This window comes from Cavia porcellus, unplaced genomic scaffold, assembly GCF_034190915.1.
Source record: "Cavia porcellus strain 051 isolate PalLab524CR breed Dunkin Hartley unplaced genomic scaffold, mCavPor4.1 scaffold_37, whole genome shotgun sequence".
Taxonomy (NCBI): Eukaryota; Metazoa; Chordata; class Mammalia; order Rodentia; family Caviidae; genus Cavia; species Cavia porcellus.
The window spans coordinates 7,599,039-7,614,723 of record NW_026947520.1 but is presented as its reverse complement, the minus strand read 5'-3'; the positions used below and the strand labels follow the sequence as shown (position 1 = coordinate 7,614,723).

General features: G+C 34.9%; 1 protein-coding gene across 1 annotated transcript; it reads left to right on the top strand.

Moving 5' to 3' along the window:
- Window positions 1–9,207: 9,207 nt before the first annotated feature.
- Cavporv1r680 (vomeronasal 1 receptor cavPorV1R680) lies at window positions 9,208–10,131 on the top strand. Its single transcript, NM_001167397.1, has one exon. The coding sequence runs from the start codon at window positions 9,208–9,210 to the stop codon at window positions 10,129–10,131; it is 924 nt and encodes a 307-aa protein (NP_001160869.1).
- Window positions 10,132–15,685: the final 5,554 nt, after the last annotated feature.

The following is a 15,685-nucleotide window of genomic DNA, read 5'->3' as shown; positions in this document are numbered from 1 at the left end:
CCAGGCACTAAGTGTATTGACTGCCATTTTGCACAGTATGGGAATGGGTCTGGCACATGGGTTTCTCTTATCCTAGGTTTCTGGGGAGGCAATGGTGGGTGATGAAAATTTTCCCAGACATGCATGGCTTCAACAAGGCTCCACCAATGACAATCGTCATGTGGGAGGCTGGTTGACTGGTTCTCCCAGCTGGCACTGGCCACCAGTCACTAGTGGAAACTGGCGGGCTTATGGGAACATCTATGTTAGTTTCTCCTGGTGTTTACAGTTCTGTGATAATATTCCTGCTGCATCCCAGAGATGCACTGGGTAGAGAGCCAATCATGCCCTCTGTATGTGAGGGCTGGGACTTGTCTTCTGTCACAGAAATTCACTGTACTTCAACTGTAATATCTTCGCTGCTACTTCAGATTCTTTCTTCAGAAATAGACTAATAAAACACAAGACTGAATATCGTCATGAGCTTATGAAATATTACTGGGCATTGCTTCTCTCACACAAATAACAGAGGTAGTGGGTACTCTCTTATTAGAAAGAAATTCCTTTTATATAGCATATATGAAAAATTAGTCCTAGTATATAAAACAAAAGATACCAGTAGAATCAGCATAGACTGGTATGTGGAGAATTTCTATTTTACCATTGAAATTGCATTTCAGTAGCATTTTATTCAGAGTGTATCATACACTTAATTTAGTTTTATTATTTTAAGATTGAGAAATTATTTGACATATAACTTAAACTGAATAAGAAAGTGAAAATAACGTGTATACAGTAATTCAAAATATCTTTACAAGTACTCACTGTAATATTTTTCTTTAAAACTGATTTCAGTTTCAGGATTGCAAACCAGGGGATCTTATCTCTGAGTGAAATGTTCAGTGCATTTTTATTTTTTGTTTTGAAACAAAGTTCTTCTAGGTTGCCCAGGCTGGGCTTCATTGTGCAGTCTTCCTGTCTCAGCCTCCTGAGTAGTTGCCATTCCAGGCTTATACCATTGTGCTTTACAGTTTTTAATCTTTTTTGTGGTAATGAAAATTGAACATATAGCCATCATCCAGATCCTTATGTTTATTATCTACCCCTGAGCAGTGTTTATGATTTTGGGCCAGCATCATTTTAAGTTGTTAATTTGACCATGTAGATTCAGATTTGCAGTCCTCTTTCCACAACCTTGCAGAGTTCTGGGATTATAGGCACTCACAACTCTATTCACCAAGAACACCTCTTTTATTGAAAGAATGTCTCCAAGTTAACTAGTATTTTAATCATTTAGTCAAATGTTCTAAGTAGCATACTATCAGTGAGTCACAACTTTATCTTGTGAGATCTTTATTTAACCTACACATTCTAATTATGGGGATTTGTTGAGCTCAGACTGGTGTCACAGGTCCCTGTGCTAAATATCTCACACTATACATCACAATGAATAAAAATCAGTCATATTTCATAAATCTTAAATCAGTTTACTCAAGCCAGGCCTATTTCAACTTCTTTGTTGAATGATATCTGTATAGATTCAGGTTGACTGTAGCCCTCTAGTGTTGCAGCAGCCATATTTGGCCCAGAGTAACACTAGTTAGATTTTTTTCTTCTTAGTGTTCCTGGTGTTTATAAATAGAAAATTATAATATAGTTGTAAACAGAAAAACAATACATAAACATTTATAAACAGAAAAAAACATGTCCATTATCACAGATTGATGGGTCCCTCACCCTCCCAAGTGAGTGCCTACAGAAGGCTTAAATTAAATAACAAGTGGTAGGACTGTAGGGCTACATGAGGATCAAAACTGTCTAGCAGAATGCACACCAACAGGTCTGAGACAAAGAATTTCTCTGATCCTTATTTACTTGGTTTTCAAACAAAGGAACATGATACTGAGGAAAAAACAGGAACTAGGCAGGACTTCTGGAGTCACTTCAAAGACTTCCCCAAGTATTAAGTTATACCAATAGGAGAGCTATCTTATCTCTAGGTTGAAATTTATTGAAGCACTGTGGGTCCTACAGTGAAGGTCTCTACCTACTTAATTGGAGCTGGAGCCGTGCATTTTCACCAATGACCTGGTCTTGTCCTTTGAGGAACCACAGGGTCCTAGGCCATTGCAGGGCTCACCCAAGACCAGTGATTCATAAAGATTTACTTTGAATCCAGTGCCCATCTCCAGACAAGAGGCCTAAGTCTGGGACAGAGTCACAAATAAAGATAAATGACCAATTGATTAAATTGAGATCCTGCTCAGAGCTTTGCAGTCACACATGTGCCATGAATTTGATTGGCCCTTTGGTACTATGTTCAGATAACCTGGCTATCTTTGGATTGAAAGAATTCATGAGTGTTCAGCTCATGCCTACGTCATCCTAAGAACCCAAATTTTAGGATTCCTGTTGGTCTTCATGCTGCCCAAGACTGAGCATCTCTAATTTTCCCAATACATTGTACTCCACACAGCCCTAGTTCTGTCTGCTTCTCCTGTGTCTTGACATCTTGGTAACTGTTCTCTTGAACCAAAGAGGAGTTGTCCCATAAAAGTATCCATAAATTTGTTTTCATTGTGGCTAAGTAATAGACACTTTAATTTATATGTGTACTGAGATTCTTCATTTACATTTACTGTCTTCACTGTATTCTAGAGATATTTATGGTTTTGTAAAGGAAATTGCAGAGCACTGCGATGTCAGACTATGGTTTCCTAACAGATACCTTACCATACATGATACAAAACTTGGGATTGTATGAGAAGACACAACCTACATTTGCTGAGCTTTCACTTACATGTAGTGAAATCAAAAAAATACCCTGAACATATGAAGACTGTTAAGGTATTTTAAAAGTTAGAAATAAATGTGAATATTTTTACCTCTCTGGCCTTCATTGGAAATAATTAGAAAAGGATCAGTGCCTTAGTTTCTGAGTTACCCACTGAAAATGAAAAGATGTATTTAAGGTACATTTTAAATCATATATTCTCCCTTGAAATATTTTTTTAATTTATACTTCTGGCTTTGCACAGAAGTGGAATGGTCTTGCATCCAAAATTTGGCTTATCTATTGCTTGTAATGGGGTTATGTACACTCCAGTAGTATGGAAAAGGGTGATTCATATTGAGGTGCTTCTGCAGTGAGCCTGGAGATCTTCTCCAACAGTTTAAAAAACAGTGTGAAGGGTAAGGAAGTGTTGCCAGGTTCCATGATAAGGTTGGTTTTAGGTGCATCTCTTTACTGTGCTTTAAACTCACTACTACTGCTGAAGGAGTCAGTATACAGTGTTTCTTCCCAGGTTTCCAAAATGTAGATCAGAAGAGAAAGAGGGATGAATGAAGCTCAAAAGTTGTTATTTGACAAGTCATATACTGAAAAGTAAAACCAGAGAATTCTGGGAGGCATGCTTCTTATTGATTCTACTTGATGAAGAGACACTTTTCTCATACTAATAATTGTACACATTCTGTTTTGCTGTGTACAAGTTAGCCTTTTATGAAATAGGATTGTAGAAGTATAATACTATGCTGATGTCCAGATAACTTGGCATAATATTACAGTACAGCATGTGCCCAGCTTGCAAACTTTCAAATTCAAACTTTGAAACAGGCAAGTGGACCTCGTTGCAGTTCTGCTGCTGTGTGCTTACTGTGTAGTGCACTAGTGTACCGCTGTAAATACTGTCATAGGCTTACTATATTTTGTGTGTAAGACTATTTTGGACTCATGAACAATTCTGATTACTTTTCATACTTATCATCTTGTTTCTCCCATTTCCACTTACTTTGTAAGAATTTGTTTCCCATTTTCTTTTGCTGCCTTTTCAACTTTATCCATTATAAAAACTAAATCAGTTTGAGTGTTAAAATATTTGACTGTGTATTTAAACTTCAAGTCATTTTTTTAGCACAAAGTCTCATTTTATGTAGTCAATGATGTGGTAGATGCCAGTTACAAAATTAATTATAGGTAGGTTTACTTTGTAAGATCCAATATGCCCTGAATTCTACAGTTGGATTTCTTAATGTCTTCGACAAGCTGAGGGACTATTTTTGCATGGAGATGTCACTGGTGCCAAACTTGATGGCCCTGGAGGTGAGATGGTCAAGTGGACCTGCACACTGTGGGAAACAGAGCAGACCCTAGTTCGGAGGCCTGGGGCAGGCACACTTTACAATAAGTGCAGGATTCCACATTACCAAACATTAGAGTTTATCAAAAGTGGAAGACTCAATGTTTAGGCCAAAATTTCCCAGATTTTTATGTTGAAAGTCTCATTAGAAATAGCTTCTGTGGATCAAATAAAGGCTATAGAATAACAACTTTATTTTTCTTGTATACACATAATGAGATATGGGAATTCTTCTATACAAACAGTTGCCATATAAAGTGAGATGGGCATTATGGAAATCTGTATAGAAATTTCACAAATCAAGAGCAGAACTTCCATGTTACCTGGCATATGAGATTCTGGGTATATATATAAACAGACTTCATGTTGCCCACCTCACTGAACCATTTCTCTTAATATTCAATACTATAATGCAGAACCTGTATCTATCAGTGGAAGAGTGCAAATTATATATATATATATATATATATATATATGAATAATATTTAGTTTTACAAATGTATCTTCCCAAGACTGACAATATGAATGAAACTTGCATTCAGAATCCCAAGTGACATAGGCAAAAACAAAAAAGACATTGTTAAATCTATCTTATATGTGTTATCTTCAAGCATTCAAAATATAAAAGTATAGAAAATTACCATATTTTTCAATGCCTTTGAAATGATAGGAAAAGGTATTGATGACAGTTGATAAATGATGTTTTGGAGGACAGATAGGTGTAAATGTCTAATATGCAGCATGATTACTACAGTGAAAAATAATGTAATTTATACAGGAAATTGGTGACTAACTTTCTGGAACTGTCATGAAATTGTCAGCTATGTGAGGTAATGGATATGGGTGATTGGTTGAATAATCTTCAAAATATACATACTTCACCATAGCCTGATTTACAACCACATATACACGCAATTTAAAAATAGATTGAAACCAGCTGTTTTCTCCTGAATCTTTGAGAAGAAATTTTTGTTCTAGTGATTTTATAGGCAATGTTTCATATCTGTGTCTTGTACTCTGAAAATTACTGTGAATACAGCAGTGCTTCATGTATAGATTAGTGTTACTTCCCTAGTACCCTATTTTAAAACTCTATTTCATTACTTTTTTCTATTTAAAATAAAATAAATAACTGGAGAAACCTCTGAAAATAAATAAATCAACAAATGCATGGGAAATATCTATCATTCATTATAAAATATATGATTCAATATGATTTATGATAAAGTTTTTCACTTACACAATTTTTTCTGTTGAATATATTATTAAGCTAGTTTTTCATGACTTTCAATTTATGTTTTCCTTTAGTCACAGTATTAGCAGCTCTGTTTCTCCTTTACTGAAAGTCCTAGAAATAAACAACACTGTTCATGAGTGTAAAACAAGTTAATAATTAAATAAGTCAGTAGCTTTCAGTTTGTTCATTATTTATGCTTTGATTTGCAATGATTTCTATTTGTACATTTATTATTTTTTGTTTGCTGTGATATTATTTTGTTCTTTTCCTGTTTCTTCTGCAAAGACTACGAGAATTTGCTTAAAATTCTTCCTTTTTTCTAATACAATGCATTAGTGTTAAAATGCTTTTTCTGTTACTTCTTTAAAGTATTGTAATGATTCTGTTTGTAATCTTTTCTTAAATTTTTAACAATAATTCTTTTTAATTTTATGTAACTTTTGGGTTAATATTATCTATTTCATTTGTATAATGTGTATTTTATTGTATTTAAATTGAACATGCCCTACTTTAAAATGTACATACTTCGAAGATTGTAAGGACATGAAATAATATATTTTCTTTTTGTGTCATCATTTGATTATCATTATTTATTAGAATATTGAATTCATATTCCAGCAGGTTCACAGTGCATGGGGATGATACCACATGGGTGTTCTCACATGTTTTTGATCTGATTTGTTCTTACGCAAGAGTGTTGTAAGATACTTTATTATTAAGAATTTTTAATTTATGTTTAAGTTCCTAATAAAATGGAGATTAATTTCTTTTCTTAGGACAAAACATGTTTTATCTTCTTATGAAATGGTATGGTTTTATTTTCTCCTTTATTCAGCCCAGTTCATCTATTTTTATAATAATTCCTCACTCTTCCTAAGAATGCCATTTCATATTTTTCTTATATTGAGTTTTACTAACTTTTTACAATTTATTTATTGTAGTGTCACTTGTATTATGGAATTGTAATCTGATTTAAATTGGAATAAAGTTGCTATGTGTATAGATTATGGATTTTACACCAAAAGATGCAATAAGTTTATTTTCAGGGTATATCACTACTAAAATTATGAAAAAACCTGTGTTCTGAATTGGCCTTATTTTGGGAGAAAACATGATACATATACAGAGTACACTGAAAAAATGCATACACAATTCAGTAGTTTCCCGTACTGATAAATGTCTGGAATCTAATAACCACCATTCAATTCACCTCTTGTAATTTTAGAGAGCAAATGTAACTTCTCATGATATCTCGTTAAATTTAGTGTTAAAATATTTATACAAGTTTTTCTTTTTCTTGATTTACATACTTTTGTTAGCATTTATAATATATATGTAATGTATATAACCTGCATATATTCTAAATGGACATACATGTATCTATTTAACTATAGCTCTCTATAAACATTGTGTGGATTAATCTCTTGCTCTTTCATGGCAAATGGCCCCTTATAGTGGCCCCAATAAAGTGGTAAAGCCCTGAGGCAATGTGATTCTCCAGTGTTCTTTGTGAATTTACTCACTGATAACTCTATTTTTGAATGACTGGGCATAGAGCTTCTCAAACAGTCTCTAATGGATTTTGATGTCTGTTGTGGGGGATTTTCTTTGTTTCACTCTTCCCTGAACCTGCCCTATGGTCTCTGAACACCTCTAATGTCTAACTTATGACATAAGTGAACCCATAGGGCCAACAACTTCTCACAGGACGCCAAGATCCAGGGGGACCCAGGTGATTTCCTGCCTGCATCACAGCCTCATGCTTCACTTTTTCCACTTCCTCAGCATGACAGTGTCTACCCAGGGAAGATAAAAAGAAAGCACCACCAACACAGTTTCTTTGCTCCTTGGAGACACACACCACAAACAAGAACTTTTAATTGACTCTGGGAATTTGGAGCTAAGAAAAACTTTTCAGATACACAACACTGGATGAAGTATGTCATTGGCACAACAGAAGAATTGAATATTTGTGTCCTGGGGGAGGTGAGGTTACATTATCACTCACGTTTATCTCTGTGTCTGCCTCCTTCCTTTCTCATGCACATTGGCTGTGTCTCTGTCACAATGAGGTCTACATCCTGGCAGAGGGAGAGGCACAAATGAGTTTTCTCACAGGCTGAGAACTGAGTCTGCTACAGTAGTGGGACATCATTTTCTTGGTGAGAGCTCTTGGGTGAAGACAGATTGTTCTGGGGTGGAGGCTGCTCTTCACCAAAGCCACACAGACACGAAGAGCAGTTCTGGACACTGGTGCAGTACCACATTGGAACTGTGAAGCTAAAACCGTGTGCTGAATCCTGGTTACTGCTTATGTGTCCTGGTCTAACATTCACTCATGTATCCATGAGTCTACAGCTGGAAGCAAGCAGGAAAGAAGTCTGAATTTCATGCTGGGTAGGATGGAAATTTTGAAATTAATTCCTTTCTGAGGTATCATAAAGTAATCAGGTAGAAATTTACTATAAATTCTGTGTGTCTGTTGATGAATACAATAGAGTTACACAATCCTCTGGTTGTTTGAAAAACTTGAGTACTGTCTATGAAAAAGAAGCTGTCACTCTCAAAGTGAGTATAATATCTTTATTGAATGAGAAAATATATCTGTGTATGAAAGTATTAGAATTATGTTGGTAATGAGGAATTTTCCCTTTTAGTAGGTAGAAAAAGATACTTCCAAAGTATCACCTTACTGATGAGAGTGAAGGATTACAGAAAAAATACAGAATTTACTGTATTTATTATGTATAACATGCATTTTTTTTGGTTAAAAAGTCCTATTCTAACGTGATTTCCATGCCTCTTGCACTTCCGATTATTTTATAGGATGACAATATTGTTCACATTTTAATATCTTTAAAAAGTCATAGGATATCTAGGTTGTATTTTTCTTTAAACAGTAAGTAGAAAAACATCTCCTAATTTAAAAGCATTAAGTTAGATTTTTTTTAATTTTGTATCTCACAGAGGAGAATGAACTGCAATGTTGTACTCTTTTGAAAGACAGCATTTAAACTATGAAATCATATTTTATTGCTTTCTTAATATTCATCTATACTCAATAAATAACTATAGCTGTAAAACTACCAACTGTATCTACACTTCATAAAGTGATCGGTCTTTATGCACATATTTACTCTATAGAAAAATTTGACAGTGGAAAATATAACATATTCCATTGCATAAAAAGTGATTGTAATGTAAGACATAAGATACAATGGTACCTCAGTTCATGATCTTAATTCATTTTATGATTTTGTGAAGGTAGTTGTGTTTGTGTTTTTGTGGGAAAACAGTGCCACAGCTGTGTTTGCATCTGATGTGGAGTTTGTGATGAGAAACCAAATTTTGTCACATGTTTTTGCTTGAGAACCAAATGGTTTGTGAGGAGAAGCACTCATGAACTGAGGTGCATGTATGTGTGTTATTTAAAGAACAGGAAATATAGATGGGATAAGATACCAAAGCAATGACAGAGCAACTGGGCAGCAGTGGATGGAAGCTAGACTCAACCAATTTTAACGTGAGTTGATAACTGTCTTGTGGCTCAGTTAACCTGAATTTTAAGAGAAACACACATTGCTGCCTTGTCTGATAGATGTAAATATTAAAGTACTCAAATAACATTTTAGCAGTGATCTATATATTGTAAATGCTATACAAAAAACATAAAACTTGGAAACTATCATAAACATATAACAAATATATAAAAATATATATATAACATATATATTTGAGAAAGAAATTGTCATTGGGAAAGGTTATTATAAAATGAGAGTTTATTTATAATTCATGTTATCACACAGAAACCTCTGTATAAGAAATTGAATCCTGAATACAGTAAGTGACAGAATGGGCTCTGAGAGTGTGTATATTGTAATAATCTTCAGTTTTCAGACTCTCATTGGAACTCTGGGGAATCTCTTTCTCTTAGGTAAATATATATTTCTTTATCTCAGTGGACATAAAACAAAACCCATAGATTTGATTATTATGCATCTGATTGTGGCCAACTTATTGGTCATTCTCTTTAGAGGGGTCCCAGAGATTTTGGCAGCTTATGGGTTGGAAGACTTCCTCAGTGACTTTGGATGCAAGTTTGTTTACTATATTAGCAGGGTAGGCAGAGGTGTAGCCTTTGGTAGCACTTGTTTCCTGAGTGTCTTCCAGGCCATCACCATCAGCCCCAACAATTGTAGGTGGACTGAGCTCAAATTGAAATTTCCTAAGTACATAAACACCTTAACTACCCTACTCTGGGTCCTGCATTTGTTGCTGAATATTTGTTTCTCTGTGAGCTTGACTATGAAATTGAGAAACAAAAATGTTACTAGTAAGATAGACTTTGCTTACTGTTCAGATCCGAATACCAAGAGAGGGATATACACGGGGCATGCAGTGTTAACTGCCATATTTGATGTTTCATGCATGGGGCTCATGCTCTTAGCCTGTGGTTCCATGATTTTCATTTTATTTATGCACAAGCGACGGATTCAGCACATCCATAGGTCCAACCACTACTTCAGGTCCTCTGCTGAGACCAGAGCCACCCACAGCATCCTTATCCTGGTGAGCATCTTTATGTTTTTCTATTTCATGTCTTGTATCATGCAAATATATGTGACTTTTTTTCATCATTCGAGAATCTTGCTGTTTACACTTGATGCTTTCATAAGTGCATGTTTCTCAACTGTCTGTCCTTTTGTATTCATGAATTGTGGTCACTGTGTATCTGGAATATGCTGTTTCTATGGTCAAAGAAACAGAGTCACCTAACTACAAGAGGAACAACATATGCACTGTTTGGTTTCAACTATGTTGCATCACTGATGATCTCAACCCTCACTATCCCCTCAAAATGCAGAAGATATGATCTTAACTCTTAATTTAGCTTTTCTTGTGTTCTTGACTTGACCAAAAGGAATCTCTGTCTATCCCCACCTCCCCTGTTCGTCAAATTCTCTCATCTAGAGAAAATCAACAGCTTTCTCAGTAGAAGAAAGACTACCGCCTTCTGTTTTTCAGTGATGGCAGCCCCAGTGGCATATGATACTTTCCTTAAACCTTCTCTATCATGAAGTCTCAGCTGAAGCTGTCTGTAAAATACCCTGCAGTGTCAATCATGATACAGTTTTGTTGGACAATGAAAACTCTTTTACTCATAAAAATTTGGTAACCTGAACATGCATGATTTAAAATTCTTGTTATATTTTCATTTTCATTGTTGAAATGTAGTATCACGCTTTGTAACTATGCTCTCTACATATTTTATATCATTGACGAATACTGAGTAAGATAGCTTCAAGTTATTTGCATAGATTATTACTATTAAATCTTGATATAAATTAATGATATGAGTAGTGATATAAAAATTGCATTGAGTATAGTGTAAACATCATGTGTTGCTTCCTAATAGCAAGAGACTTCTGTTACTAAGTCTGTGTTTGGTGAGTGAGTGACTATGATTACATACGTGAATTTGTCCATGTATTTGTGTGTGCACTTTTTCCTATGTCTCAGTGTGTATTTGTGAGTGTATTTTCACATGTCTGTATGAGTATGCACTTGTGTGAAATTGATCTCCTCATCACTACATTCTGGACATGTGGTTCTTGTATCGATAACCAGGGAATCCCTGAATATCATTTTATTTGAAGTCAAACTTGCCCTGAAAGAGATTGCCTAAAAACTCTCCTAATCCTTTAATTTTTATCCTTCATTAGACTTTTTAAAACCATTTTTAGGGGTCCAGGCAAACACAAATCCTCAGTTCAATTTCTAATACAAATCCACCAAATTAAAAAAAAATGTATGTTAAATCACTTAAGATATTGTGTTTATAGAACTATACTAATTGTAATTGTAAAAACAGGGTGTGTGAAGAACTCAGATAGACTGTAGCAGAAAGACAACACATAGAGGAGGGAAGAGGAACGAGAGTGATGTACAAAGATGGTAAATTACGAGACAGAAAGACATTTGGAAGTAAAGGAAAAGAAGTGGGAACTTGAAGCAAAAGTAGTGAGGAAGCAATAAGGATTTTTGTGATCTGAGAAGGGGACATAGAGAGAAAAATGGGGAAAATGGAATCAGACCCAGGGATCAAGACAAAAAGGTTTACAAATAATGAAAAAAGAAAAAAAAACATGTTACTAAGAATGGAGAAGTATGCAGAGTAACAAAGACAAAGCTGGCAGGGCTGTGGGTGTAGAAAAGGAATGAGCAAAAGCAGACAGAACAGTGGTGGTGGAGAATGAATTACAAAAAGAGAAAATACATGACATTGATAGGTGAAACAGAGAATATAAGATAGAACACCTGGAATTGGAGAGAGTTTTGAGATGAGGGAAATGAAATGAAATGTGGTAAAGAGGGATGCTAGAAACCATGTGAGTCTTGACAGAGCAGAGAGAGCATAGGAACAAAGGAACTGTGGATGTATGAAGGAGAACAGGAGAGTAGAGCAGAAGAGAGGAGAATGATGGAGATCACCAGTGTAGAAGAGTCACACGGATGAGAAGTCAGAGACGCAGAAGAAACTGGGAAATAGAAGGGAAGTGTTGAGCAAAAAAATACCACACGATAGAAAAAAAGTACCCAAGGGGTAAAGAGGAAATAGGAAAATCCAAGGACACAGTGACAATAAATAAACAGAAACTTCAAAGGGGTGAATGATACAAGGAGAAAATTATTAGAAGAAGAGAGAAAATTTTGGATCATTAGAAAATGAGTTGTTGAAAAAGATAGAATTGTAACTTTAGGAAGATTTTACACAAACCAAAAAGCCATAAAGAAGCTAACGTGGAAATAGTTGAAGGAAAGAAAAATAACTGAAAAAAGATTTAGTCTTTGATTATATTTTAGTAAAATGTATTTGATATTGAAATTGCCATTGAAATTTTTCCTCCCCCTGTCCCATGCACAAACTATACAATACTGTTGAATTTTGTACTCCGAAAATCCATATATTGGTGTCTGTCCCTCAAAATCCTCATGGTGTCTTAGGGGTGGGCTTTGCAGATGGGACTGTATCTAGTGTTTGTGGTGCTGTGAATAAGGGTATATGATTAGTAAATCAGTTCACTGATTGGTTTGGCATGATTCCATCTAGCATTAAGTGTGTGAGTGTTATATCTGACTTAGGGCACATAGAACTGCATACAATTTATAGGACAAAAAGATATTTGTCTGCCACTCCCTTGATTGTGCTACTTTGTGGGCACCGTGAAGGGTCCTCCTCTGTCATGCCTTTCACTATTTTCTATACTGCCTTGGAGTGAGCCAATTATGGACTGGAACCTCTACAAACTGTGAGCTAAATAAACCTTTTGTGGTGCATTGAAAAGTGGTGGTCAACTTAACATTCAGCTAACTAAACCCTGAGGATTGTTGCCAACATAAAAAGAAGACCTGGAGAGGATTAAGTGTTATTGAAAAGTGCTGTTAGTCTTCTTGTTGCTGTGGGTTCTCCTGGAGGAGGTCTTTGAGTTTCTTTCCTTATATGAACTTGGTTGTTCTTATTGTCTGAGGAGCACAGGATCTTGTTGTTGCTGAGAATGGCTGAAGTTCATTTTTGGGGGATGGGAATCTGATCCTTACTGATTTCAGCATCACTTCTTGGCTCTGGAGAAGAAGATGGTGTACTGTGCAAACTCCAGGAGGAGTCTGTCTTGCTTGCTAATATGAACTCAGCTGTTTCAATCTCCTGAGGAGCTCGGGACCCCATTGTTGCTGAGGATGACTGTGGGACTTTTAGCAGGAGCCCTGGTCCTTATTTTGAGCATCATTTCCTGACTTCAGTGCAGAACTCTCAGCCTATTGGCACAAATACTTCATCTCACTGGCACAGACTTTCTATCTTCCACTGCTGACCTTTGGGATTTCTCAGTGAAGATCTTTGAAACAGACTTGTGTGAGAAAATGTCATAGGCTGCAGGTCTGCAGTTGTACTCATGAGAGGCATATTCATGTGCTTTAGATCTTCAGATGGACTCATGTAGGATATTGCCATGGGATCCAGGCCCTGTACTCAATTCTCTAGGTCTTAGTGTATGAACAGATTTCCTACAGTCTTTCTTTTGTATTTGACTCTTGAGTGACTATCCTAAAATAATACTAAAATTATGTGTGCTGTGTTAAATAGTTTTCCTTGCAAAATCTGACTACAACATCTTTACTCCTTTACTTTGAGTGTGGTGTATTTGGCCTGCTCAAGAGAAGTTAGTAAGACATGCTGTATTTACAAAGTATTCAACAACATTGAATTTAGTTTTCCTAAAATCCGTATATTTCTGTCTTCACCAAAATCCGTTGTTTAATTTAATGTGGGAGTGAGATTTTTTCAGTGGAAGGCATTAAGATGAGGTTGCACTGAGGTAGATTCAGAATCTTAGACAATGGATAACTTCAGGACAAAAATCACAGAAAACAAAACACATGAAGTTCTGGAACATTTTTATTTTTCAAGAAAACTTACTGATCTGGAAATCAAGAAGGTGACCTCACTCACAGTATCTTCAAAAAATAAATGAAATAATGTATACTGAGGACAGAATGTGAATAAATATGTGAAATCTTTGCACTGATAATTGCAAACCAAAGATGTAAAACACTGAAAACAGTTTAAAATAGAAAGGTGCATGATTAAGAGGTTCTTTTCTGCCTGTGTATTTTGGAATTCTGAGCATCCATATAGAGTGATCCATCCCATTCCTTAGATTTTGGAAACTCTCTCCCATATTTTCAGAGAATCTGTGTTTTATAACATTGGTCTCTGGCTCTGAACTTTCCTCCATGCCAAAGCTTTATCTTTGTTCTTTTGGATTTATCAAGGATTTCTTGGTCATTGTGAGTTTGTGTCTTGTTGCTTCTTATGCTATTTCTGAATAAATATTTTACTAACAATGGCATACACAAATCCTGTTATTGTATCTTCTGGGTGATCTTATTTCTTGCAAAAATTTGCCAATTTCTAATTTCAAAATTTTTCAAATTTGAAGTTTTGATTTCTAGGATTTTTGCTTCATTTCATACTCATTGTTTGATTAAGTGGTCTGTCATAGATTATATTTTTCTTTGTAACTCATGAAAATCCTTGTTTGTATATTCTTTGTGCTTCTTGATCATCATATTGATTCATTTGACTAGTTATGAGATCATCTCTCAACGGATCATCATTATTTTGTTCAACTATATCATTAATTGTTTCATCCAGCTGCTTACATTCTTGATCTTTAAGCTCTTCAATCATTTTTCCTATTAGTTTTTTACATAAAATTAATTTAATTTATATATGCTAAACAACATACATATAATCTTTTCTTTTCTTCCCTTTTTCCTTTCCCATATCCAATAGCTATTGGTTACTATACTGCTAAGCTCTTTTACTTCATGAAAAAGAACAGTTTGTAGTATTGTTGTTTGATTGAACACTTTTGTATCTAGATTTTGTAACTTGAATAACTAGTTCTGAGATCACAATGTGCAATGTATTAACTAGGTTTATTCCCTAACTTTTTTCCTTTTTGAAATACTGTACAATTTCTACCCTTTTTGTTTTGATATTTAAAATAAAATAATTAAAAATAAAAAATTAATTAAATTTGGTATAGTTTCTTTTATATGGATGTGAAATACAATGAATAAAAACAAAGGAGAGATGACAGGAAATAAAATTGTAGACAATTTTTATATTGGCAAGGGGACCAGGGGTATTGAGAGAAAGTTAAATTGATAAAAATGACCATGATTTTTATTATAAACATACTCTAATAAATATAAAATACTATAATAGAGATATCACAACTTTCCATGAATTTGACAATCATTTTTTCTTTACAAATGTTGGTACTTTCCAAAGTTACTAATGTCATTCCTATAAAAATAAAACCATACCTTAGTTACTTTTCCCCTTGCTTATACAAAATACCCAAAAACCAAAGTAAAGGAAGAAAAGTTTTATTTACTCCACAGTTTGTACAGGTTTCAGTCCATAGTTGGTTGACTTCAAAGGAGGGTGGTGTTGCAGAATGGTAAAAATGTATAGAAGCAAAAGATATCAAAAGCAACAAGAGGAAGTCATATTTTTTTCTGTCCTTCATATTGTCTGCAGTATACCTGCACTAGGGTGGTTGTAGCACTCACACCTTTAATTCAAGCACTGGATTATGAATCAATCACAAACAAGATTCAACCTCCTAAGAAAAACCCACCCTCCATAGCTCCATGAAGCTTTGGTGTGACACCAAGAGACAAACAATAACAAAGTTCCATTATTTAAAAAAAATTAAATAACCCAAAATTTACATGTATTTGCAAAATGTACCAAATA

Coding starts and splice junctions, on each gene's coding strand:
- Cavporv1r680 (NM_001167397.1), top strand. CDS start 9,208: ATGGGCTCTGAGAGTGTGTATATTGTAATAATCTTCAGTTTTCAGACT.